The 27,649-nt window shown below is 46.5% G+C and overlaps 2 protein-coding genes across 9 annotated transcripts in view; one reads left to right on the forward strand and one right to left on the reverse strand.

Moving 5' to 3' along the window:
* Positions 1-14,161, reverse strand: part of LOC140429193 (caspase-7-like) — a 79,723-nt gene extending 65,562 nt beyond the window's left edge. Inside the window, exons 1-2 of one of the 3 annotated variants that reach the window (XM_072515877.1) lie at positions 14,059-14,161; positions 12,985-13,045 (exon numbers count right to left, since the gene is read on the reverse strand). The gene's annotated coding sequence lies outside the window, so the exon portion shown is untranslated. Of the gene's footprint in view, positions 1-12,984; positions 13,046-14,004; positions 14,024-14,058 lie in introns of those variants that run through there. The other 2 variants (XM_072515878.1, XM_072515879.1) reach the window with 2 other exon arrangements.
* primpol (primase and polymerase (DNA-directed)) overlaps positions 14,158-27,649 on the forward strand; it is a 74,654-nt gene continuing 61,162 nt past the window's right edge. Inside the window, exons 1-2 of one of the 6 annotated variants that reach the window (XM_072515867.1) lie at positions 14,158-14,290; positions 23,680-23,862. In XM_072515867.1, coding sequence (XP_072371968.1) covers positions 23,683-23,862 — 180 coding nt within the window. In that variant the 5' untranslated portion in view covers positions 14,158-14,290; positions 23,680-23,682. Of the gene's footprint in view, positions 14,330-14,379; positions 14,402-23,679; positions 23,863-25,022; positions 26,558-27,649 lie in introns of those variants that run through there. The other 5 variants (XM_072515869.1, XM_072515871.1, XM_072515866.1 and 2 more) reach the window with 5 other exon arrangements.

A 27,649-nucleotide genomic window follows, 5' to 3' on the forward strand; every position in this document is an offset into this window, starting at 1 on the left:
GGTCTCAAAATAACACTCCCGGCCTCCTAACGTCACCCATAATTTTGCCGGGTAGAGCACCCCAAACCTGATCTGCAGTCGGTGCAGCACCGCCTTGGCCTTGTTGAAGCTTGCCTGTTGCTTTGCCAACCCGGCTCCGATATCCTGATAAATTCGGGGCAGCACGGTAGCATTGTGGATAGCACAATTGCTTCACAGCTCCAGGGTCCCAGGTTCGATTCCAGCTTGGGTCACTGTCTGTGCGGAGTCTGCACATCCTCCCCGTGTGTGCGTGGGTTTCTTCCGGGTGCTCCGGTTTCCTCCCACAGTCCAAAGATGTGCGGGTTAGGTGGATTGGCCATGATAAATTGCCCTTAGTAACCACAATTGCCCTTAATGTTGGGTGGGGTCACTGGGTTATGGGGATAGGGTGGAGGTATTGACCTTGGGTAGGGTGCTCTTTCCAAGAGCCGGTGCAGACTCGATGGGCCGAATGGCTTCCTTCAGCACTGTAAATTCTATGATAATCTATGATTATTTCCCTCAGAGTCGCAGATACGCTTCTCCCTGGCTCATCGAAAAACCTTCTCTTTCTCCACAAATTTGTGGAGTCTCACGATCATCGCCCGCGGTGGTTCCCCAGCTATAAACTTCTGCCTCAGGGACCTTTGTGCTTAATGCATAGGATTGGTAATGATTAGAGATAGTCAACACGGTTTTGCAAAGGGTAGGTCGTGCCTCACAAACCTTATTGAGTTCTTTGAGAAGGTGACCAAGCAGGTAGATGAGGGTAAAGCAGTTGATGTGGTGTATATGGATTTCAGTAAAGCATTTGATAAGGTTCCCCACGGTAGGCTTTGCAGAAAATACGGAGGCATGAGATTCAGGGTGATGTAGCAGTTTGGATCAGAAATTGGCTAGCTGGAAGAAGACAAAGGGTGGTGGTTGATGGGAATAGTTCAGCCTGGAGTGCAGTTACTAGTGGTGTACCACAAGGATCTGTTTGGGGGCCACTGCTGTTGTCATTTTTATAAGTGACCTGGAGGAGGGCGTAGAAGGATGGGTGAGTAAATTTGCAGGGGACACTAAAGTCGGTGAAGTTGTGGACAGTGCGGAAAGATGGTACAAGTTACAGAGGGTCATAGATAAGCTGCAGAGCTGGGCTGAGAGGTGGCAAATGGAGTTTAATGCAGAAAAGTGTTAGGTGATTCATTTTGGAAGGAATAACAGGAAGACAGAGTACTGGGCTAATGGTAGGATTCTTGGTAGTGTGGATGAGCAGAGAGATCTCAGTGTCCATGTACATAGATCCCTGAAAGTTGCCATCCAGGTTGAGAGGGTTGTTAAGAAAGCGGTGTGTTAGCTTTTATTGGTAGAGGGATTGAGTATCGGAGCCATGAGGTCATGTTGCAGCTGTACAAAACTCTTGAGCGGCCGCATTTGGAGTATTGCGTGCAATTCCGGTCGCCACATTATAGGAAGGATGCGGAAGCATTGGAAAGGGTGCAGAGGAGATTTACCAGAATGTTGCCTGGTATGGAGGGAAGATCTTATGTGGAAAGGCTGAGGGACTTGAGGCTGTTTTCGTTAGAGAGAAGGTTAAGAGGTGACTTAATTGAGGCATACAAGATGATCAGAGGATTAGATAGGGTGGACAGTGAGAGCCTTTTTCCTCAGATGGTGATGTCTAGCACGAGGGGACATAGCTTTAAATTGAGGGGAGATAGATCTAGGACAGATGTCAGAGGTAGGTTCTTTACTCAGAGAGTAGTAAGGGCGTGGAATGCCCTGCCTGCAACAGTAGGTGGACTCGCCAACATGAAGGGCATTTAAATGGTCATTGGATAACCATATGGATGATAAGGGAATAGTGTAGATGGGCTTTAGAGTGGTTTCACAGGTCGGCACAACATCGAGTGCTGAAGGGCCTGTACCGCGCTGTAATGTTCTATGTTCAGACAGCGACTGGGACATGCTGTTCGATACGATCCGCCAATCTTTGAAACGTACAGTCTAGATACATAGCATCACATTGGCACTGAAATTCATATCGCACATTACTCATTTGTGAGATCGGCAGAATTTATTTTTGGCTTGATGGCAGCATCCTGTACCAAATGCTTGTTACTGCATAGTAGAAGTGTGAAACAGTTTCACCTGTTGCTCAGATGTTTGAGGTATCTTGACCTTCCAGGGTGATATGAAGTAGACAGAGCACTTCACATGGCCAAAAGTCACAGCCTTGGGCCTGTTCATGAGTTTGTATGATACACAGCTCAAAAAGAACTGAACAGGGTTGTCATTATCCCACAGGGTGCCTTTGGTACACTATATTTCAGTATCAAGCTGGCACGATGAGCAAATGGCTCCAGCCCTATTGACAAGATTGCTGATAAGACCAACCGTATAGCATGTGGAACTGTAGGAATCCAGCATGCATAGTGACCAGTAACGGTGGGTTTGCAGTAGATCATGGTAGAGAATGCCCCCTGGCATATTTCTCACCCAGTACGTGAGGGAAGGGGAATTAATTTGGCAGTTCTATTTCAAAGGATGGAGCACATTAAGGCCCAGTTAGCTCAAGTGGCTACAGCGTAGTGCTAATAATACCATGGTTGTGGATTCAATCCCTGTACCCTGTATCCGGATTTAAAACCAACAAAATAATTGGAGCACATTAAGACATGCAAGGAAATTATCATATGCAGCTGCAGATTTAAATACAGAAAACGTATCACCCACATATCGTAAATATACAAGGAGGGGGTAGGTTAGGTGTATTCTATCGAAAACGCATTTCTCTTGGAACCCAAAGATGTTGGTGCAAGCTGGGCTGAGAAGGAACTAAGATGATTGATCTTCAACAACAACAATCATCTACTTTGTGCTATGTATGAATCCAACCAGTGAATAGTTTTCTCCCCGATTCCCATTGACTTCAGGTTTGCTAGAGCCACAATTATGCCTGGGACTTCTTATTGTGGATCTGGTGCTGGTTAAAACAACTTGGGTCTTAGATGTACTGATATGGAGGCCAACGTTTTTGGTTGCACTCAAGAATGCTGTAAGCAGCCAAAGCACACAGGTCTCCAATTACTGCCTCTCTAACTTTGGTGCAGCCACAAAATCTGGAGAGATTAAAGAGCTTCCGTCACTGGAGCATAATGTTGATGCCTGCAGGCATGTCTCTGGTAGTTTCCATATGCATTGTGGCAAAGAAGTGATTGAAGAATTGAGAGCTATGACACATCCTTCCTGTATGCTGCTGGTGACCACAAAGGCTAAATATATCTCACGAGATATCACCATATAGGGTGATAGTAAGATGCTTGAGGAGTGCATATGGTTCATAGAAATCCTACAGTGCAGAAGGCCATTCGGCCCTTCACTTTTGCACTGATCTCCAACAGAGCATTATACATTATACAGCATTATACTCCACACCCTAACCCCACAACCCCGTGCTTTGATCATGGGCAATCTACCTAACCTGCATATCGTTGGACTGTGGGAGGAAACCAGAGCACCTGGAAGAAACCCACGCAGACTCAGGGAGAACGTGCAGTCCATACAGATGGTCAAGACAAGAATTAAACCCGGGTCCGGGGTGCTGTGAGGCAGCAATGCCAACCACTGTGCCATCCCAAATGAGCTAGGAGTAGGCCATTGGGGCCCTAGATCCTGCTCCATCAATAAGAAGATGGCAGATCACGATTGTGGTCTCAACTCCACATTCCCACCTACTTCTGAAAATATTAGGAATCAATCTTCCCCCACCTTCAAAATATTCAATGACACTGCCACCACCACTCTCCTGGGAAGAGGGTTCCAAAGCCTCATAACCCTCACTCAATGGGAGACTCCTTATTTTCAAACCGTGTCCCCTAGTTCCAGTTTTTCCCAAAAGCGGAAACATCCATTTAACATCCAGTAGGTCAAGCACCCTCAGGATCTTATATATTTCAATAAGATCACCATTCTCCCAAACTCCAAAGAGTGCAGATCCAACCTTCCCTCATGAGATGCTCCCATCTGAGGTATGTGGAGTGAACCTTTTCTGAACTACTTCTAATGCACTTACACAATATTTCCATGTCGTCCAACCAATACCTTGTATAACTGCAGCAAAACATTCCTACATTTAAATTCCATTCCCCTTGGAATAACAAACATTCCTCTTGCCTTCCTAATCACTTGCTGTACCTGCATAATAACTTTGTCATTCATGCACCAACACACCCAACACTCGGTACTGCGGATTGTACAGTCTCTCGCCATTAATGTAATACTTTTTAAAAAATTCTTCCTGCCAAAGTGGACAAGTTCACATTTTTGCAAATTATACTCCATCTGCCAAATTTTTGCCCACTCACTTAACCCATCTATATCCTTTTTGCAGACTCCTCGTGTCCTCTTCACAACTTACTCTCCTGCCGATCTTCATGTCATTAGTAAATTTAGCAGCCATACATTTGGTCTCTTCATCCAGATCATTATTACAGATTGTAAATAGTTGAGTCCCCAGCACTGATCCGTGGCAGTCCATGGGTCACTGCCTGCCAACGTGAAAATTATACATTTATGCCTACCATATTTCCAGTTGGCTAACCAATCCTCCATAAACACTAATCTCCCTACACCATGAGCTCTTATTCTGCACAGAGACCTTTGATTGGCACCTTGTTAAATGCCTTCTGGAAATCCAAGTACAACACACCCACAGGTCCCCCTTTATTGTTGCTTGCCTGATCACATTGAGATTAAAGTGCCTCGCTAAATCCTCCATAATAATGGATTCCAGCCTTTTCCCCGATGACAGATGTTAAGCTAACTGTCCTGGAGTTTCCTGCTTTCTGTCCCCCTCTTTTCTTAAATAGGGAGTCACATTCGCTATTTTGCAATCTGATGGGACCGTTCCAGAATCTAGGGAGTGCTGGAAAATTAAAACAAATCCACCTATTATCCCAGCAGTCACTTATTTTAAGATTCTACAATGAAGTCTATCATGACTTGGGGACTTGTCAGCTTTTAGCTCTAATAATTTTCTCAGTACCCTCTCCCTGGTGAGTGTATCATTTTAACTTCTTTCCTCTCTTTTACTTCCTGATTCACAATTATTTCTGGGATGCCATTTGTATCCTCGATGGTGAATACAGATGCAAAATATCTGTTCAATTCAAACAAAGAACAAAGAAATGTACAGCACAGGAACAGGCCCTTCGGCCCTCCAAGCCCGTGCTGACCATGCTGCCCGACTAAACTACAATCTTCTACACTTCCTGGGTCCGTATCTCTCTATTCCCATCCTATTCATATATTTGTCAAGATGCCCCTTAAATGTCACTATCGTCCCTGCTTCCACCACCTCCTCCGGTAGCGAGTTCCGGGCACCCACTACCCTCTGCGTAAAAAACTTGCCTCGTACATCTACTCTAAACCTTGCTCCTCTCACCTTAAACCTATGCCCCCTAGTTATTGACCCCTCTACCCCGGGGAAAAGCTTCTGACCATCCACTATTTTATTCATTTTAATCATTATTAACCTAGACTCGAGAGAGAGAGAGAGAGAGAGAGAGAGAGAGAGAGAGAGAGAGAGAGAGAGAGAGTATCAGTGCTCACTTTACTTACTCTTTTCCTTTATAAATACCGGCTCTTACCGTCTGTTTTTACATTTCTAGCTAGCTTTCTCTCATACTCTAATTTTCCCTTCTTTATTAATCTTTCAGTCATTCTTTACTGTTCTTTATATTCTGTCCAATCCTCTAACGTGCCATTTATCTTTGACGAATTATACACTTTCTCTTTCAATTTAATACCATATTTAACTTGCTTAGTTAACCACAGATGGTGCATCCTTCCCTCAGCATCTTTCTTTCTCACTGGAATGTATCGTTTGAGGTACTCTAATGTCTATTAGTGCATCTCTATTATCTATCCTTTAACCTAATTTCCCAGCTCACTTTTGCCAGCTCCATCTTCATGCACTCAAATTGCCCCTTATTTAAATTTAAAGTGCTAGTCTTAGATGCACTCCTCATATGATTATCACCATTACCTAGGGGCACCTTCACTATGAAGTCACTAATTAATCATGCCTCATTGCACATTACCAGATTTGGTGTAGCCTGGCTCTCTGGAGAAACTGCCCTGAAATCACTATGAACATCATCCGGGCTATGTTTGCCAAGCTGATTTGTCCAATATATATGCAAATTTAAATCACTCATGATCACCATACCGTTCTCACAAGCCCCCATAATTTCTTCCCAAGACCCCATCCTACATTGTGGTTACTCTTAGGAGCCTTTAAGCCACCCCCACAAATTACTTCTTACCCTTATTATTTCTCATTTATACTCAAACTGATTCTATAGTTTGATCGACAGAACTAAGGTCATCTCTTTCTACTGTACCAATGTCATCCCCGATTAACATCTACCGCCTCCCTTATCCCTCCTCTCTCCAGTTTGTCCCAGCTGTCTGTCCTTCCTAAATGTAAAATATTGTTGAATATCCACATCCCAGTCTTTGTTGTCATGCAGCCATGTCTCTGCAATGGCTATCAAGCATTATCAATTCAACTGTACAAATGTCACATGCTTTCTGATGCAGTCTTTAGTTCTGTCTTTTTCTATTTTTGTAAACTCTAGCCTTATCTGCTGGTACACTTTAAGTTTGTACATTCTATTCTTTTTTGCCATGCTCTGATCATTCCCTTATTTGGAGTTTGGATTTGGGGACCAAAGGCAATGTGTCCAAGTTTGCAGACGACACCAAGATGAGTGGTAAAGCAAAAAGTGCAGAGGATACCGGAAGTCTGCAGAGGGATTTGGATAGGTTAAGTGAATGGGCTAGGGTCTGGCAGATGGAATACAATGTTGACAAATGTGAGGTTATCCATTTTGGTAGGAATAACAGCAAAAGGGATTATTATTTAAATAAAATATTAAAACATGCTGCTGTGCAGAGACCTGGGTGCGCTAGTGCATGAGTCGCAAAAAGTTGGTTTACAGAAGCAAAAGGTGATTAAGAAGGCGAATGGAATTTTGTCCTTCATTGCTAGAGGGATGGACTAGGGAGGTTATGCTGCAATTGTATAAGGTGTTAGTGAGGCCACACCTGGAGTATCGTGTTCAGTTTTGGTCTCCTTACCTGAGAAAGGACATACTGGCACTGGAGGGTATGCAGAGGAGATTCACTAGGTTAATCCCAGAGCTGAAGGGGTTGAATTACGAGGAGAGGTTGAGTAGACTGGGACTGTACTCATTGGAATTTAGAAGGATGAGGGGGGATCTTATAGAAACATATAAGATTATGAAGGGAATAGATAGGATAGATGCGGGCAGGTTGTTTCCACTGGCGGGTGAAAGCAGAACTAGGGGGCATAGCCTCAAAATAAGGGGAAGTAGATTTAGGACTGAGCTTAGGAGGAACTTCTTCACCCAAAGGGTTGTGAATCTATGGAATTCCTTGCCCAGTGAAGCAGTTGAGGCTGCTTCATTCAATGTTTTTAAGATAAAGATAGATTGTTTTTTGAAGAAGGGATTAAGGGTTATGGTGTTCGGGCCTGAAAGTGGAGCTGAGTCCACAAAAGGTCAGCCATGATCTCATTGAATGGCTCGAGGGGCCAGATGGCCTACTCCTAGTTCTTATTGCTACCTTGCACAATTGCCTTGACTTCTCTATTTAATTCATAGAATCATAGAATTTACAGTGAGGAAGCCATTCGGCCCATCAAGTTTGCACCGGCCCTTGGAAAGAGCACCTTACTTAAGCTCACACATCCTCCCAACCCCCCGTAACCCCATCTGACATTTATTGGACACCAAGGGCAATTTAGCATGGCCAATGCACCTAACCTACACATCTTTGGACTGTGGGAGGAAACTGGAGCACCCGGAGGAAACTCACCCAGACACGGGGAGAACATGCAGACTCCGCACAGACAGTGACCCAAGCCGGAAATTGAACCTGGGACCCTGGAGCTGTGAAGCTACAATGCTAACCGCTGTGCTACCGCCCGTAACTTGGGCCCGTGGCCTTGTCATCTGGTTTAAAGCCCTCTCAACTTCCCTAGTTATTCAACTTTCCAGAAAACTGGTCCCAGCACAGTTCAGATGAAGACTGTTCCAATGGTACAGATCCCACTTTCCCTAGTACTGGTGCCGGCGCCCCATGAATTAGAACCCATTTCTCTCACAAGAATCTTTGAGCCATGCATTTCACTCTCTAATCTGATTTGGTCTAAACCAATTTGTTTGTGGCTCAGATAGCAATCCAGAGATTATCATCTTTGAGGTTCTGCTTTTTAATTTAAACCCTAGCTGCTCATACTCCCTCAGCAGACCCTCCTTCCTGGTTCAACCTATGGCATTGGTACCTATATGGACCACAACCGTTGAATCCTCCCCCTCCCACAAGTTCCTCACCAGCCCAGAGTAGATGTCCCAAATCCCTGAAGTGGGCAGGCAACACTGTCACCTGAAATCTAACTCTTTCCCTCTGACTATACTGCCCCTATTACCACTATATTCCTATCACTAAATTGTAGGCCTCAGCCTGCATGCAGACAGTACTTAATGAGTTTTGGTCGCTAGATGTACTCAAATAGAGTTGCCTGATGCAGCTTCTGAGAACCCTAATGTCCTATTTAGGGATGCAGAGCTGGCTGGTTTTCAACGGGTCAGGGAAAGGGGGGGGGGGGGGGGTACATTATTGCCCAGTATACTGTGGCTGGGAGCGGCTCAATCTACTAGCAAGGAGTAACACAAGAGAACAATCAAACAAAGTCGCTAAACAGGAGTTGGAATTTCTGCACACAATTTGATCATCAAACCAGCAGTAGACCTGGACACCATTCAACTCCAGTAGCCAGAGAATTTAGATGGAAAGGTGTAGACATAGTTGCCTTTAGCAAGACAAGATTAGCAGGAAAAGTCAGCTGGCATTTTGGAGCAGTCTATCACTTACAGAACATAGAAAGAGGCAGAAGGAGTTAGTATCGCATCAGAACAAAAATTATTAAAGATCTGGGAAACCTTCCCAAAGGCATCAACAAATGCCTGATGAGCCTACATCCTCCCCTGTAACAACACAGTAGACAAGCAACATAGAAGTGCATATGCTCCCAAAATGATCAACATGACAATGTAAAAGATGGGTTCTATGATGATCTATACCATCCCCCACAATCAATCCCCAAAGACAAAAAAATTATCTTTGTGGACAGTTTCAATGCCAGCATGGTCAGTATCCTCAATCAACATGGGAGTTGAAAAGGAAAACTCAATGGAACTCTCCTACTTCTGTTCCGTGCTAAGCAAGGCCTTGTCATAACTGATTCCATAGTTCACCTGAAAGGAAAATACAGGACAGCCTAGTAACAACCCACAATCTTAGCACTGGCATCTCTGCTTGCCAGTCAGAAGGATAAAGTTGACATTAAGATAACTCATGCCATGCAAGGGGCTAACTGTTGGACAGATCTAACATATACAAAGCAGAGACGAACGATACAGCCAAAACATTATATATCAACTTGCATCACAACCTTCCCTGGACTCTCCATTCCTCCAACTCTTGTGCATTTCCTCTCCCTCTACCCCAGCAATAGCAAAAAATTATACAAGACTTATACTCTGAATTTCTTCTTTGTACTTTTCCAAATGCCTGTTCTTTAATATTCACATATACATGTACACATACTGTATTCTGGAACTCACAGCACCTAAATTCTGTTACATGTAATAAAATCATAGCCCTACAGTGCAGGCCATTCGGCTCATCGAGTCTACACCGGAGCACCCTACCAAGGCCCACTCCCCCACCGTATCCCTGTAACCCCTTAACCTTTTGGACACTACGTGCAATTTAGCATGACCAATCCACCTATCCTGCACATCTTTGGACTGTGGGAGGTAACCAGTGCACTCGGAGGAAACCCCCGCAGACACGGGGAGAACGTGCAGACGCCACACGGATAATCACCCGAACTGGAGTTGAATCTGGATCCCTGGTGCTGTGAGGCAGCAGTGGTAACCGCTGTGACATCGTGCTGCCCAAAATAATTGAACTTATTTACAGAAACAATAAAATAATAGTCCTCAATACCGGGGCCCTGCAAGGCTGCATACTTAGCCCCCTACAATACTCCCTAAAGACATACGACTGCAAAATCTAGCTCCAACTCAATCTACAAGTTTGCTGACCACACGACCGTAGTGGGCCAGATCTCGAACAAAGACGAATCAGAATACAGGAGGGAAATAGAGAACCTGGTGGAGTGGTGTAACAACAACAATCTCTCCCTCAGTGCCAGCAAAAAAAGAGCTGGCCATTGACTTCAGGAAACAAAGTATTGTGCACATCCCTGTCTGCATCAACGGGGCCGAGGTGGAGATGGTTGACAGCTTCAAATTCCTAGGTGTGTACATCACCAAAAACCTGTCCTGGTCCACCCAGGTCGACACTACGACCGAGAAAGCACAACAGTGCCTATACTTCCTCAGGAAATGAAGGAAATTTGGCATGTCCACACGGATTCTTAACAACTTTTACAGGTGCACCATAGAAAGCATCCTATCTGGCTGTATCACAGGCTGGTATGGCAATTGCTCGGCCAAAGACCACAAGAAACTTCAGAGTCTTGAACACCGCCCAGTCCATCACACGACCCCACCTCCCATCCATGTCCATCTACACTTCCCGCTGCCTGAGGAAATCGGCCAGCATAATCAAAGAGCCCTCCCACCCGGCTTACTCACTCTTCCAACTTCTTCCATCGGCCACGAGATACAAAAGTCTGAGAACACGCACCAATAGATTCAAAAATAGCTTATCTGTTGTTACCAGATTCCTAAACGACCCTCTTATGGACTGATCTGATTAATACACTCCTGAATGCTTCATGTGACGCCTGTGTCTACATATTTACATAGGGCTTGTGTTACCCTGTTACGTATTTTCTTTTCATGTACTAAATGATCTGTTTGAGCTGCACGCAGAAAAATACTTTTCACTGTACCTCAGTACACGCGACAATAAACAAATCCAATCCAATAATGCACCAATTTGAGCCTAAAGTGTGTTTCGTTCATTTCCCAGCGAGACTTTACCTCATCCATCAAGAAGGATGAGGTAATCTCACTTCGCTTGGGCCACATGGGAAATGACTTAATCAGTATTCATGTTAACAAATGCACATGAATTCATCTGAGAGCTGCACTCATTGCATGATCATCCCTTAGACCTGCACTCTGAATATCATCTTTTCTAATGAGAAGCCTTTCACATCAATGTTTTTAGTCTTATTCCCGGACTTAGACATTAGCTCCAATTAACAATTAATCCATCCTTCCCTCCTTCTTTCTCAACTATCCTTTAATAACTTTGTTATTTTTTGACAAGGACAATCATCCCATTTCCCCTCATGAATATTTGTATCAATGTGCACAATCTGCAGTAGGAGATGTTGCTTAGTACCATAAAGCTATTTTAGGGAACTCTGCATTTCTGGCTGTTTGCAAAAACAACAACTTGTATTTATACACAGTACGAAGTCTTACAATACCAGGTTAAAGTCCAACAGGTTTGTTTCGATGTCACTAGCTTTCGGAGCGCTGCTCCTTCCTCAGGTGAATGAAGAGGTATGTTCCAGAAACACATATATAGACAAATTCAAAGATGCCAAACAATGCTTGGAATGCGACCATTAGCAGGTGATTAAATCTTTACAGATCCAGAGATGGGGTAACCCCAGGTTAAAGAGGTGTGAATTACATCAAGCCAGGACAGTTGGTAGGATTTCGCAGGCCAGATGGTGGGGGATGAATGTAATGTGACATGAATCCCAGGTCCCGGTTGAGGCTGCACTCATGTGTGCGGAACTTGGCTATATGTTTCTGCTCGGCGATTCTGCGTTGTTGCGCATCCTAAAGGCCGCCTTGGAGGACGCTTACCCGGAGATCAGAGGCTGAATGCCCTTGACTGCTGAAGTGTTCCCCGACTGGAAGGGAACATTCCTGCCTGGTGATTGTTGCGCGATGTCCGTTCATTCGTTGTCGCAGCGTCTGCATGGTCTCGCCAATGTACCACGCTTCGGGACATCCTTTCCTGCAGCGTATGAGGTAGACAACGTTGGCCGAGTCGCGGCCAAGGAAAGGATGTCCCGAAGCGTGGTACATTGGCGAGACCATGCAGACACTGCGACAACGAATGAACGGACATCGCGCAACAATTACCAGGCAGGAATATTCCCTTCCAGTCGGAGAACACTTCAGCAGTCAAGGGCATTCAGCCTCTGATCTCCGGGTAAGCGTTCTCCAAGGCGGCCTTCAGGACGCGCAACAACGCAGAATCGCCGAGCAGAAACTTATAGCCAAGTTCCGCACACGAGTGCGGCCTCAACCGGGACCTGGGATTCATGTCACATTACATTCATCCCCCACCATCTGGCCTGCAAAATCCTACCAACTGTCCTGGCTTGATGTAATTCACACCTCTTTAACCTGGGGTTACCCCATCTCTGGATCTGTAAAGATTTAATCACCTGCTAATGGTCGCATTCCAAGCATTGTTTGGCATCTTTGAATTTGTCTATATATGTGTTTCTGGAACATACCTCTTCATTCACCTGAGGAAGGAGCAGCGCTCCGAAAGCTAGTGACATTGAAACAAACCTGTTGGACTTTAACCTGGTGTTGTAAGACTTCGTACTGTGCTCACCCCAGTCCAACGCCGGCATCTCCACATCATGTATTTATACAGTAAGAAGTCTTACAACACCAGGTTAAAGTCCAACAGGTTTGTTTCGATATGACTAGCTTTGAAAGCTAGTCATATCGAAACAAACCTGTTGGACTTTAACCTGGTGTTGTAAGACTTCTTACTGTGCTCACCCCAGCCCAACACCGTCATCTCCACATCATGTATTTATACAATAATCTCAACATAAATCAAACGTCCCAAGACACCTTCTGTAACTGGGGAACACCACAGGATACGCACCTTAACGAGAACCAAATCGCAATCTTCCAGATTTCTGTATTAACAGCAAAGCACCTTCTTTCTGGGGATGAGGTAATCCAGGCAAAATAATACCCATGTCAAAATCAATAGAAAAATTATTGATCCTGCCCGCAATTAAAACAAGGTCGCTGTGCAATTAAAACAATTCGATAATAAATTTATTATATTATCTATTATTATAAATTTATTTATAAAATATATTTATAAATTTATATTTATTAAATGTAATTTATTCTTAAAACCACGCTTTAAAGTAGCTCAATAAGCCGGGGTCCCCTTCATGATTCATTTATTTAGTGAACATATTCAAGGAGAGTGGAGTGCGCGCACCGTTTCAGTTTCACCTTGAACAGGTAGGTAACAAGACACCCATACCTGTCAGGACAAGAACTTGCCTGTGTGGATCACATTTATGTGTTTTTTAAAAATAATCTTTACTGTCACAAGTAAGCTTGCATTAACACTGCAATGAAGTTACTGTGAAAAGCCCCGAGTCGCCACATGACGGGGACTGTTGGGATACACAGAATGACCAAATTACCTAAACAGCATCTCTTTCGGATGCAAACTTTAAATCAATGAGAAACTAGCCCGATCCAGAGGACATATTTAATTTCGGGGAAACCTAGAATGAAGAAACGCGCACCTGGAATTAAAAAACGCGCGAAGGGCACGTAAAAAACACTCGGAACGACCATCCTCTCATCCCACTTTCAGGGACCACGCCAGCAACTTTCACTTGGAAACCAAGAGAAGTCCATTTGGGCAAAATGCAGGAAAATAGGAAAGTGCCGCGGGGGGGGTTCGAGGGTAACCCTACACTCACAACCGGCAGCGCAGCGACGGCTGAACGCTTTTTGGGGGGGGGGGAGACAGGCAAAAAGGAAAGAGCGAGGTTTTAATTAAACTCCAGGGCAAAACTCCGATCGCGGCGCGTTAGTCGGGGTGATCGTTGAAGCGACGCTCTCTGTAACAACCACAAAGGATGGGACCACCCACCCCAAACTGAAGGACGGAGCACCTACACGCGTAGCCCGCCCGCCGCCACCTCACCTTCAGCCACTCGGCGCCTCCGGCAGCTCCTGGCTCGAGCCTCCAGTGACGTCGTTCCTTTGTGACGTCACCAACCGCCCGCCGGGCCGAACAACAACTCCCTCCCCTCCCCCGGCCGAACAACAACTCCCTCCCCTCCCCCGGCCGAACTACAACTCCCTGGCTTTCAGTTTTCGCGCTCGGTTGAAATGTCCTTGTCCTTTCGGGCGAGCGGGCCGGGAACGCTTTTCAGGTTTATTTTTTTTTAAACTAGTTTAACCGGAGTACATAAGTAAGTGCCTCGCGCCCTGTTGGCTGAGAAATGTCTTATTTGCCGTTCGCGATTCAGGGTGTTTAACGCAGGGTCAGTAATTTCCCCATTTTGCCTCTGCCGTTGGTGTTTGCTTCAATCTGTGCCGCTCCTCTGGATGTGTGCGTTCATTTAAAACCAGTCTTATTCTTAGAGTTAAAGTCCCCCCTAATATCTTCACCATCTCTGTACTTTGTTCTGCACAAAAGTACTTTTATTCATACAATAGCTGAAAGAACATTTTAAATCGGCACAGAACAAATACAGAACAATCGCAGCAGGTCTGACAGCATCTGAGGAGAGAGAAGGAGAGCTAACGTTTGTAGTTTGGATGACTCTTTGTAAAACCTGGAGAGAACTGGAAATAGGGTCAGGTTTATACTGCTGTGGGTGGGTGGCCAGTGATAGGTGGAGATTGACAAAGATGTGGTGGACAGAAAGACAAAAGGAATGGATTAAGGCTAAGAAAGGTGCCCATAGTGGTACATAAAGATATAAGAATGTGTCAATGGCAGAACCAGAGGGGCTGGCTTTTAAAGCAGACCAAGGCAGGCCAGCAGCACGGTTCAATTCCCGTACAATCCTCCCCGAACAGGCGCCGGAATGTGGCAACTAGGGGCTTTTCACAGTAACTTCATTTGAAGCCTACTTGTGACCAGCAATTTTAATTTCATATGTGGAGGAACCAACAGGCCATCTTAGACTGGTTTCTGTGTAATGAGAAGGGAATCATTGCCAATCTGGCTGTACGAGACCCCTTGGGGATGAGTGACCATAATATGATAGATTTTTAAAATCAAGATGGAGAGTGAAGTAGTTGATTCGGAGACTAGGGCGCTGAATCTTAAAGGGAACTATGCGGATATGAGGGGTGAGTTAGCCTTGATAGATTGGGGAGAGTTACTAAAAGGGATGACAGTGGATAGACAATGGCAAACATTCAAGGAACGCATGGAGGAACTACAGCAACTGTTCATTCCTGTCTGGCACAAAAGCAAAAGGGGGCTAATCCATGGCTTAGAAAGGAAATTAGAAATAGTATCTGATACAAGGAATAAGCATACAGATTGGCCAAGAAAAATAATAGGTCTGAGGATTGAGAGCAGTTTGGAATTCAGCAAAGAAGAACAAAGGGATTGATTAAGAAGGGGAAAGTACAGTACGAAAGGAAGCTTGCAGGGAACATAAAGACTGACACTAAGAGTTTCTACAGATATGTGAAGAGAAAGAGATTGATAAAGAGAAAGATAGGCCCCTGACAGACAGAAACAGGGCAATGCATAATAAGGGACAAAGAAATGGCTAATCAATTGAGTACATACTTTGGTTGTCTTCACAAATGAGGACACAAATAAGATCCCAGAAATGTTGGAGAATGAAAGGTTTAGTGAGACGGAAGAACTGAGGGAGATCAACATTAGTAGAGAAATGGTGCTGGGAAAACTGATGGGATTGAAGGCAGATAAATCCCCAGGGCTTGAGAATCTGCATCCTAGAGTGCTTAAGGCGGTGTCTCTGGAAATAGTGGCTGCACTGGTGGTCATCTTCCGGGATTCTGTAGACTCGAACTGTCCCTGCAGATTGGAGGGTAGCTCACGTCACTCCGATATTCAAAAAGAGAGAAAGCAGGGAATTATAGACCAGTAAGCCTAACATCGGTAATGGGGAAAATGCTTGAATCCATTATCAAGGACTTTATAGCGGAACATTTAGAAAGCAGTGGCAGGATCAGTCAGAGTCAGCATGGATTTATGAAGGAAAAATCATGCTTGACAAATCTGTTGGAATTCTTTGAAGTGGTAACCAGTGCAGTCGACAAGGGGGAGCCAGTCGATGTGGTATATTTGGACTTTCAGAAGGTGTTTGACAAAGTTCCGCATAAGAGATTATTGTGCAAAAGTAAAGCGTATGGGATTGGGGGAAATGTATTGAGGTGGGTAGAAAACTGGTTGGCAGAGAGGAAACAAAGAGTAGTGATTGATGGGTCCTTTTCAAATAGGCAGGCAGTAACTAGCGGGATACCACAGGGATCGGTGCTGGGACCCCAGTTATTCACAATATATATTAATGATTTGGATGAGGGAACAAAATGTAACATCTCACAGTTTGCAGACGATACCAAGTTGGGTGGGAGGGTGAACTGTGACGAGGATGCAGGGATCCTACAGCAAGATAATAATCGCTTATTGTCACACGTAAACTTCAATGAAGTTACTGTGAACAGCCCCTGGGAGCGATTCTCCGAGCCCCATGCCGGGCCGGAGAATCGCCGCAACTATGCCACACCGCCCCGACGCTGGCGCGCGATTCTCCGAGGTGCGGAGAATCGGCTCCATTTGCGCCAGCGAGTTTCGCGGGCCGATGTCTGCGGCCGGGCTGCCGATTCTCCGGCCCGGATGGGTCAAGCGGCTGCGCGGAAACGGCAGAGTCCCGCCGACGCCGTTCGCCCCTGGTCCATGCCGGCGGTAACTCTGCACGAAGGGTCGGGGGTGGCCTGTGGGGGGGGCTCCGTCCCCGGGGGGGGGGGGGGGGGCTCCGTCCCCGGGGGAGGGTGGGGCTCCGTCCCCGGGGGAGGGTGGAGCTCCGATGGGGTCCGGCCCGCAATCGGAGCCCACCAATTGGCGGGCCGGCCTCTTTCCACCGCCCCCCCCCACCCCCCAGGCCTACTTTGTTGCGCGGCCGGCCCCTGAACCCCCACGCCATGTTGCGTTGGGGCTGGCGCGCTGAAGAAGTCTCCCACGCATGCGCGGGTTGGTGCGGCGCCTATTTGGCACGGAGGCTGGAGTGGCGTTAACTGCTCCAGTGCCATGCTGGCCCCCATAATCAGTTGTGCCCGTTTCGCGCCGTCGCCAAACGCGACGGCGTTCACGGCGGTGTGAACACTTAGTCTCCATTTAGGAGAATCGCGCTCCCTATCTGGACAGGTTGGGCGAGTCGGCAAACCAATAGCAGATACAGTATAATTTGGATAAGTATCAGGTTATTCATTTTGGAAGCAAAAACAGGAAGGCAGATTACTACCTGAATGGTTGTAGGTTGGGAGAGGGGAGTGTGCAGTGCAACCTGGGTGTCCTTGTGCACGATTCGCTGAAGGTAAACATGCAGGTGCAGCAGGCGGTAAAGAAGGCTAATGGTATGTTGGCCTTCCTTGCAAGAGGTTTCGAGTATAGAAGCAGGAATGTGTTGCTGCAATTGTACAGGGCCTTGGTGAGGCTACACTTGGAGTATTGTGTGCAGTTTTGGCCTCCTACTCTGAGGAAGGATGTTCTTGCTGTCAAGGGAGTGCAGCAAAGGTTAACCAGACTGATTGCAGGGATGGTGGGACTGTCATATGAGGATAGATTGACTAGGTTGGGATTGTTCTCGCTGGGGTTCAGAAGAATGAGGGGGCATCTCATAGAGACATAAAATTCTAACAGGACTGGACAGGGTAGATGCAGGGAAGATGTTACCAATGATGGGTGTGTCCAGATCCACGGGTCACAGTCTGAGGATTCAGGGTAAACCATTTCAGACAGAGGTGAGACATTTCTTCACACAAACAGTGGGGAGCCTGTGGAATTCATTACCACAGGAAGTAGTTGATGCTAAAACTTTGAATATATTCAAGGGGCGGCTGTATATAGCACTTGGGGAGAATTGGATCAAAGGCAAAGAGGAGAAAGCAGCATTAGGCTATTGAGTTGGATGATCAGCCATAATCGTGATGAATGGCGGAGCAGGCTCGAAGGGCCAAAAGGCCTCCTACTGCTCCTAGCTTCTATGTACCTATGTAACAAAGGTGAACAGTGTGTCAAAGGACAATCGGGAACCCAACTGGGGGGAATTAATGGTGAGGGAAAACAGATCTATGGAAGAAATGAAGATAAATTGATAGAAATAAAAGGTGGAGGAGAGAGTTCACAGTCTGAAGTTGTTGAACTCAATGTTAAGTCCGGAAGACCTTAATTGGAAGATGAGATGCTGTCTGTGCGGAGTCTGCACGTTCTTCCCGTGTCTGCGTGGGTTTTCTCCGGTTTCCTCCCACAGGCCATGCTAAATTGCTCTTATTGTCCAAAAAGGTTGGAGGGGTTATTGGGTTATGGGGATAGTGGTTCGATGCAGACTCGATGGGCCGAATGGCCTCCTTCTGGACTATATGTTCTATGTTCCTCAAATTAGCCATCATATTCAGGTTTTCTACATGGATCATGTTGCATGGGGCGGCATGGTGGCGTAGTGGTTGGCACTGCTGCCTCATGGTGCCGAGGACCTGAATTCGATCCCTGCCCCAGGTCATTGTCCATGTAAAGTTTGCACATTCTCCCCATGTCTGCGCGGGTCTCACCCCCACTACCTAAAAAGATGTGCGGGGTAGGTGGATTGGCCAATTAATTGGGAAGAAAATAATTGGGTACTCTAAATTTGTTTTTAAAAACTCATGCTGCAGTCATGAAATACATTTTTTTATTAGTCCTTGGGATGTGGACGTCGCCGGCTGGGCCAACATTTGTTGCCCATCCCTATATTGCCCCTGGACTGAGTGCCATTTCAGTGGGGGGCAGTTAAGAGTCAACCACATCGCTGTGTGGCATCACATGTAGGCCAGACCGGGTAAGGGTGGCAGACTTCCTATCCTGAAGGACATTAGTGAACCAGATTGGTTTTAACGACAATGGTCATCATTAATTCTAATTCCAGATTTCTGTTGAATTCAAATTTCACCATCTGCCATGGTAAGATTCGAAAACAGCACCCCAGAGCATTATCCTGGGTCTCTGGATGACTAGTCCAGTGACAATACCATTGTGCTACTGCCTCCCCTGAGGGACATTCAGGTTTTCTTTCATTCAGGAGATTTGGGCATTGTTGGTGTTTTCAGCATTTATTGCCCATCTCTAAATGCCCTTGTATGATTTTATGTTACCTAAATAGTGGAACATCCCGTCCTGATGGCGTAACTAAACTATTTATAATTAAAGGTAAAACTTAAAATAAGAATGTGTTGAGGGTTTCTGTCAGAGCAAGGACATCCCATTGGAGGTTCCCAGGAATGGTTTGTAAATCAAATTTGTGAGTTACTGTGCCTTGCCCAACATTTACCTGGCTGAAAACAAGTTTGCTGGCTGCTTATCTCATTATAGTTTGTGAGATTGTGTGCACACACAATTTTCCTGTTGTGTTTGCCTACATAACCGGAATAGTGTCTGTACTTCAAAAGTAATGCATTGGCTATAAAATGATCTGGGATTTCCTGAAAATCTAGAAGGTTCTATATAAATGCAAATTCATTTTTGTTTTCAAAATTTGAACGCAAACTGATTAAATTTGTAGTGATACCCAAACTAGGTATTCACTAATTAGTTGAGATCCTGATGTGGATCTCTGTTTTTGACTATCCACTTAGTGGGGCAGAGGTGGTGTTGGATGGTGAACCTTGGTGTCATGGACTCTCAGATATGGATCTATTTTAAAAAAAAAAAAATTTAGTGTGCCCAATTAATTTTTTCCAATTAAGGGGCAATTTAACGTGGCCAATCCACCTAGCCTGCACATGTTTGGGTTGTGGGGGTGAAACCCACGCAAACACGGAGAGTATGTGCAAACTCCACACGGACAGTGACCCAGAGCCGGGATCGAACCTGGGACCTCGGCGCCATGAGGCAGCAGGGCTAACCCACTGTGCCACCGTGCTGCCCTGATCTTGCTCTCTTTTTACTACTTCTATGGGAAACCCTAGGCTGAGTATTATGGTTTGGACCTCTCTCTGTTTTTGTCTTTGCCAGTTTGCCTCCATGAAGGTTAGGATGGCTGCCTGTCTCGATCTGGATCTTGAGAAGTGTTTAAATTGTCTTGTTAGAGTTAATTGTTTTCCCCTTAGCACTGGGGTATTGTTCTTGGGGTATTGTTTTCTTCATTCGTAGGTCTAAAATGTTGCTGGCATCCTGTTTGGGTGCAGGCAGGTCATTTCTCCATGGAAGGAACATGTTGGGGATTTTGTCCCAGATTCATCCGGATTTATTTGTTCTTAATTCTGTAATGATTGTTTTCTGTTGTACCTGCTGTACATTGATACCTATAGCTAGCTACCTTTCTGCTTTTGTTTGAGGTGAAATTTTGTTTAAAAATGGAAAATCTCAAATAATATGAAAAAAAAAAATTCTTGTTACTTCCTCAATGAACTCTGACAGATTAGGCAAACACAAAACTATGTTGACTGTCTGATTGGACAATGCTTTTCAACGTGCCTTGCTGTAACCTTAATAATAGATTGCAACATTTTTTCCTAAACAAATATTCGGCTAACTGGCCTCTGTCTCTCTCAAATAGAGGAGTTACAATCTGATGGGACCTTCCCAGAATCAGTACCCTTTCTCTGGTGATTGTAATTGTTTTAACTGCATCCTTCCCTTCCACCTCTTGATTTATAATTATTTCTGGGATGTTATTTGTGTCTTTTATAATGAAGGCAGACAAAAAATATCTGTTCAACACATATTCCCTTATTACTCTCCACTTGCCTGGATGAGTGGAGCTCCAATGACACTCCCAGAAGCTTGACATCATCTAGGACAAAGTAGCCCATTTTATTGATATCCCTTCCATAAACATTCAATCCTCCAACACTGAAAAACAGTGGCAACAGTGTGTACAATCTACAAAATTCATTGCAGGAACTCACCAAGGTTCCAAATATATTGTCGTTCCTTTATTATCGCTGGGTCAAAATCCTGGACTTCCTTCCCTAACAGCACTGTGGGTGTACCTACTACACCTCTTGGACTGCAGGAGTTCAAGAAGGCAGCTCACCACCACCTTCTCAAGAGAAACTAGGGATGGGCAAAAAATGCTGGCCCTGCCAGCGATACCCACTTTTTTTAACGTTGCTCCCCAGGGGCGGCATGTGGTGCAGTGCTTAGCACTGGGACCGCGGCGCTGAGGACCCGGGTTCGAATCCCCGCCCTAGGACATTGTCCGTATGGAATTTGCACATTCTTCCCATGTCTACGTGGCTTTCACCTTCACAACCCAAAGATGTGCAGGTTAGGTGGATTGGTCACGCTAAATTGCCCCTTAATTGGAAAATAATAATAATTGGGTACTCTAAATTTTCTATTAAAAAAAAATGTAGTTCTCCATATACACTCTCTGCTCACTTTAGTTAATCCTTTCCTGTTTAAATATTTGTAGAAATTCTTAGGGCAGGGTTTTTTGGTCCTTCCCATCGGAAGCATCTTCCGGTCCCAATGAAGTTGGCTCATGCTGTGGGTTTCCCAGCGGGATGGGTGAACCATGCAAATTGCCATTGACTTTCACAGGACTAGAAGATCCCGCCGGTGACCAATGATGAGGTTCTCCCGCTGTGCTGGGGGGGGGGGGGGGGGGGGCGACTGGAATAGGGGGCTGGAGAATTCCGCCCTTTCTATTTTGATACTTCTAACCATTTTTCTCTCCTATGCAATTTTCTCCTTTTATTCTTTAGTCATTTTTTGCTTTTAAATTCTATTCAATCTTCTATTTGCAGACTTATACACTTCCTTTTACAATTTTGAACTATATTTAACTTGTTTAGTTAGCCAAGGATGGTGCCTCCTTCTCCTTCAGTATTTCTTTCTGTCTGAAATGTGTCTTTGTTGAATGTTATGAAATAGCTCCTTTAATGTTCACCACTGCATCTCTATTGTGCAAACCCTTAATCTAATTTCCCAGCTCACTTTAGCCAGCTTTGTATTCATACCCTTGAAATTGTTTTTATGTCTTAGACACACAATTCTCACCCTGAAGCTGAATGCAAAATTCATTAATGTTACGATCGTTGCTATCTAGATGCTTCAGGTCATTAATTAATCCTGTCCCATTGCACATTATCAGGAATAGCATAGTCTAGAATTTGTATGGCTCTAAAACATGCTGCTCCAAGAAATTGTCCTGAAAACAAAATGAACCCATTATCAAGGCTACCTTTGCCAATCTATACGTAGATTAAAATCACCCCTTGTTGTACCTTTCTTACAGCACCATTTCCCCCCCCCCCCCCCCGCCCCACCCATTATTTCTTCCTGAATACTCTGTCCTATAGTATAGTTACTGTTAGGGCACCTATAAACTACTCCTATAAGTGACTGCTTACCTTTGCTACTTATTATCTGCACCTAAACAGTTTATCCATTTTGATCTTTAGAACTAAAGTAATCTCTCACTTTTATACTAATATCATCCTTAATTAACAAAGCTTTTTCTAGCTTCCTGTCCTTCCGAAATGTCAAGCACTCTTGAATATTCAGGTTCCAGCCTTGATCATCTTGCAACCATGGGCGAGATTCTCCGACCCCCTGCCGGGTCGGAGAATCGCTGGGGGCTGGCGTGAATCCCGCCCCTGCCGGTTGCCGAAGTCTCCGGCACTGGATATTCGGCGGGGGCGGGAATCGCGCCGCGCCGGTTGGCGGGGCCCCCCGCTCGATTTTCCGGCCCAAATGGGCCGAAGTCCCGCCGCTAAAATGCCTGTCCCGCCGGCGTAAATTAAACCGCCTACCTTACCGGCGGGACAAGGCGGCGCGGGCGGGCTCCGGGGTCCTGGGGGGGGGGTGGGGCGATCTGGCCCCGGGGGGTGCCCCCACGGTGGCCTGGCCCGCGATCGGGGCCCACCGATCCGCGGGCGGGCCTGTGCCGTGGAGGCACTCTTTCCCTTCCGCCTCTGCCACGGTCTCCACCATGGCGGAGGCAGAAGAGACTCCCTCCACTGCGCATGCGCGGGAATGCCGTCAGCGGCCGCTGACGCTCCCGCGCATGCGCCGCCCGGAGATGTCATTTCCGCACCAGCTGGCGGGGCACCAAATGCCTTTTCCGCCAGCTGGCGGGGCGAAAATTCGTCCGGCGCCGACCTAGCCCCTCAAGGTTGGGGCTCGGCCCCCAAAGATGCGGCGCATTCCGCACCTTTGGGGCGGCGCGATGCCCGTCTGATTTGCGCCGTTTTGGGCGCCAGTCGACGGACATCGCGCCGTTTCCGGAGAATTTTGCCCCTGGACTCTATAATGGCTATCAGATCACAAAAATGTATTTCTACTTGTGCTGACAATTCATCCGTTTTGTTATGAATGCTACGCACATTCAGATTCGGAGCCTTTAGTTCTATCTTTTTACTATTTTTGTAACTCGAGCCTTATCTGCTGATGCACTCTTACCTTTGTATGCTCTGTTCCTTCCTGACATTACCCATGTTACCACCCTGTACCATTGCCTTGCTCTTTCCCTTTAGTTTACCATGCCTCCCCACTTGAGATCAAGAAGCGATGTTTGTTGGGTTTTCTTGTAAAGTTTAGAGAGCTTCAACTAATGTCTTTACATTTCCCTAGACTATGAAGAAGAACTGGCAGAAAAGGTTAAAGGACGTTGAAATTTTGGCTAGCAGTTATCAAAAGCACCCCATCAACCCGACTTACAAACCTCAACTTTCAAAGCCATGGCAACCATCATCAATTTGGAAGTTGTTTCATCGCCAGCATCAAGCCTTTAATTTTTCCAAGAGCTATAAGGCGGTAAAGTAAACTATTTTGCTATGTTTCTCAAACCTGAATTGAGATGTGTTACTCTGAATAACAAAAGGACTTTCAGGAAGAAAACAGATATTCAGTGAACTGCTGGTATTTCTAGAAGTGACACTTTTCTTGCACTGATCAAAGTAGGGGCAGGTGGAAATGGGGTGGAAAACCTTTGCACGAGACGTTAAACTGAGGCTCTGTCTACCTTCTCCGATGTTTGTAAAACAACTCATACCACCTTTCAAAGAAGGGAATTGATTTCTTGGTGTCTTTGCCAATATTCATTCCTCAACCAATGTAATTAAAAACAGATTATCTTGCAATTTATCTGTTTGCTGTTTGTTGTGAGAAAATTGGTTGCTGTATTCACTTTACATTCCAAAAGTGACTACATTTCAAAAATACCTGATGGCTGCTAAGTACTTTGAGATTTCCTGAGGAGCTACACACGCATTTATTGATATTCTAGTCTCCGATCAGCTGTTGAAATAACACTAGAACCTTAATTTTCTGATTATTGGTGCCTTAATTCCTATACTTGTGTTGCAATCAAAGCTGTCTTCTGTAACCAATGACCTAAACCTCTTCAGTTTCTTTAACATTTAGGTATTTTTACTTACAGCTTGATGGTTGATAGTTTTTGGCAGGTCTTTATGTTGAAAGACTTTAGTCAAATGATCAAGGACAGATTAAAAACAAAATTATTTATGTCAGGTAATTATCATTTTTTGTTTTAGGGAGTCAAAATGGGAATAAAAAACTATCTGGAAAATCTCAGAAGAATTATTTGAAACAAAACCTTCCTTAAAAAAATAAGTTGAGAGCTGCGGGGACACAATGTGTTTAAATTGTCAGCGAATGGGACTAAATAATAGGAGAGCGCTGGTTCAAATGTCCTCTTTCCCCAGCTCATACGCCCAACACAACACTATCAGCCTTACAAATAGCAGCAGGTAAAGCAAAAGAGGCAAACTTCCGGTCAGATGATGGGTATGTGAAATCAATAGAGTGTGAGTCTATCCTTAGATATAGGGGCCGGGATTCTCCGAAATCCCGGCCAAGTGTTGACGACGGCTGGGATTTCGGAGAATCCTGGCCCCTATATTTAAGTGTCTCTGGGGACCTGAAAGTCGATTGGAATCTCTAGTCGGCCTTTGACAATAGAACTTTCTCGGCTGTTAACTGGTTGAATTGGCTACCTGCCTCTTGTGGGTGGGCAGCCATGTAGCAACCCCCTTCCAGCCCCCATTGCCCAGGGAAGGGATGGAGCCAGGTAAATGGCGCACTGCGGAGCAAATTTCTATGCATGGTGTGGTAAACCACTGTTACACCTTTATTAGGTGATGTAAGGTAGGAACTGTACTACGGGTTCGCCGGTAGTCCCTGCCTGCTGGCTCCGCCCAGTAGGCGGAGTATAAATATGCGTGTCCTCCATTCAGCAGCCATTTCGCCAGCTGCTGTGGGAGGCCACACATCTTAGAGCAATAAAGCCTCAGTTGGATCCAACTCTAGTCTTTGTTCAATTGATCGTGCATCAATTTATTGCTCTAAGATTTTCTAAAAGATGGACCTCCGTGTCAAGCCAGATCGCCTGCAGCTGGATCCGCAATCAAGCGACGCCAAAAAGGACTTTAATCACTGGCTAGCTTGCTTCGAGGTGTATATCAACTCAGCGACCACCCCTGTTCCGGAGGCTCAGAAGATACAGATCCTGTACTCAAGGTTGAGCTCCAACGTGTTTCCGCTGATCCAGGACGCCCCGACCTACGCCGACGCCATGGAGCTTCTCAAAGAAAACTACGCACAGAAGACGAACACGCTGTTTGCCAGGCACGTACTCGCCACTCGCTCTCAACTCCCTGGTGAGTCCATAGAAGACTTCTGGCGGGTCCTAATCTCACTCGTCCGGGACTGTGACTGTCAGGCCGTTACGGCCACTGAACATTCGAACCTCCCTATGCGGGACGCGTTCGTTACGGGGATTGGGTCGGACCTCATACGCCAAAGACTGTTAGAAGGGGCCACGCTCGATCTAGCTGAGACAAAAAAGCTAGCACTCTCTATGATGGTCGCCTCGCGCAACAGTCAGGCCTACCCCCCCAGCCACGCGGCCCACCCCTCCTATGCATTGTGGACCCCACAGACGGCCGCCCCAGCGGGGGCCTTACCCAGCCAGTGCGCCTGCGCCACCGCTCCAGCACGCTGCCCAGCCCGTGCGGCCCTTTGCAAGGCTTGCGGCAAAAAGGGGCACTTCGCCGCGGTGTGCCAGGCCCGCGCAGTCACCGCTATCGCCCCCACCTCCCTAGCCTACACACAATGGGCGCCGCCATCTTCATCTCCCCGGACCATGTGCGGCCAGTGGGCGCCGCCATCTTCTCCCCCTCAGTCCACGTGCGGCCCATGGACGCCGCCATCTTGTCCAACCTCCGCAACATGCGGCCCATGGGCGCCGCCATTTTGTCGCCCGCAGGATCTTCAAGCGCCGCCACCTTGTCTCCCCTAAGGGGCATGGACACTGACAGCATTCCAGGACCAGGCTACCCATCATCCGACGCCAGCGACGACCGACCACGACTCGCCTCAGTGACCGCACAACCTGGCCACCGCATCGACCAGCGTGAAAATCAACGGCCACGTGACCTCTTGCCTGCTGGACTCTGGGAGCACCGAATGCTTCACACACCCGGATACGGTAAGGCGCTGCTCCCTCGCGGTACATCCCACAACCAAAGAATCTCCCTGGCCTCCGGATCCCATTCCGTTGCGATCCGGGGGGTACTGTACGGTCACACTCACGGTCCAGGGCGTAGAATTCAGCGGCTTCCGCCTCTACGTCCTCCCTAACCTCTGCGCTGCTCTACTGATAGACCTGGGCTTCCAGTGCAATCTCCAGAGCCTAACCCTGAAATTCGGCGGGCCCCTACCACCCCTCACTGTGTGCGGCCTCGAGACCCTAAAGGTCAATCCGCCTTCTCTCTTCGCAAATCTAACCCCGGATTGCAAACCCGTCGCCACCAGGAGCTGACGGTACAGCACCCAGGACAGGACCTTCATCAGGTCCGAGGTCCAGCGGCTGCTTCGGGAAGGCATCATCGAGGCCAGCAACAGCCCCTGGAGAGCCCAAGTGGTACTCGTTAAAACTGGGGAGAAACACAAAATGGCCGTGGACTACAGCTAGACCATCAATCGGTACACGCAGCTCGACGCGTACCCCATCCCACGCATATCTGATATGGTCAATCAGATTGCACAGTACCGGGTCTTCTAAATGGTAGACCTCAAATCCGCCTACAACCAGCTCCCCATTCATAAATCGGACCGTCCATACACTGCTTTCGAGGCGGACGGTCGTCTCAATCACTCCCTCAGGGTTCCCTTCGGCATCACTAATGGGGTCTCGGTCTTCCAAAGGGAGATGGACCGAATGGTCGACTGGTACGGTTTGCGGGCCACCTTCCCGTACCTAGACAACGTCACCATCTGCGGCCATGACTAGCAGGACCACGATGCCAAACTTGCCAAATTTCTCCACACCGCCACTCTCCTCAACCTCACCTGCAACAAGGAGAAGTGCGTGTTTAGCACGACCCGCTTAGCCATACTTGGCTATGTGGTCCAGAACGGAGTTCTTGGGCCCGATCCCGACCGCATGCGCCCCCTCATGGTGCTCCCACTGCCCCAAGGCTCTCAAACGCTGCCTGGGGTTCTTCTCATACTACGCCCAGTGGGTCCCCAAACTATGCGGACAAGGCCCGCCCACTCATATAGTCCACACACTTTCCCT

Source organism: Scyliorhinus torazame, chromosome 9 (genome assembly GCF_047496885.1).
Source record: "Scyliorhinus torazame isolate Kashiwa2021f chromosome 9, sScyTor2.1, whole genome shotgun sequence".
NCBI classification, from domain to species: domain Eukaryota; kingdom Metazoa; phylum Chordata; class Chondrichthyes; order Carcharhiniformes; family Scyliorhinidae; genus Scyliorhinus; species Scyliorhinus torazame.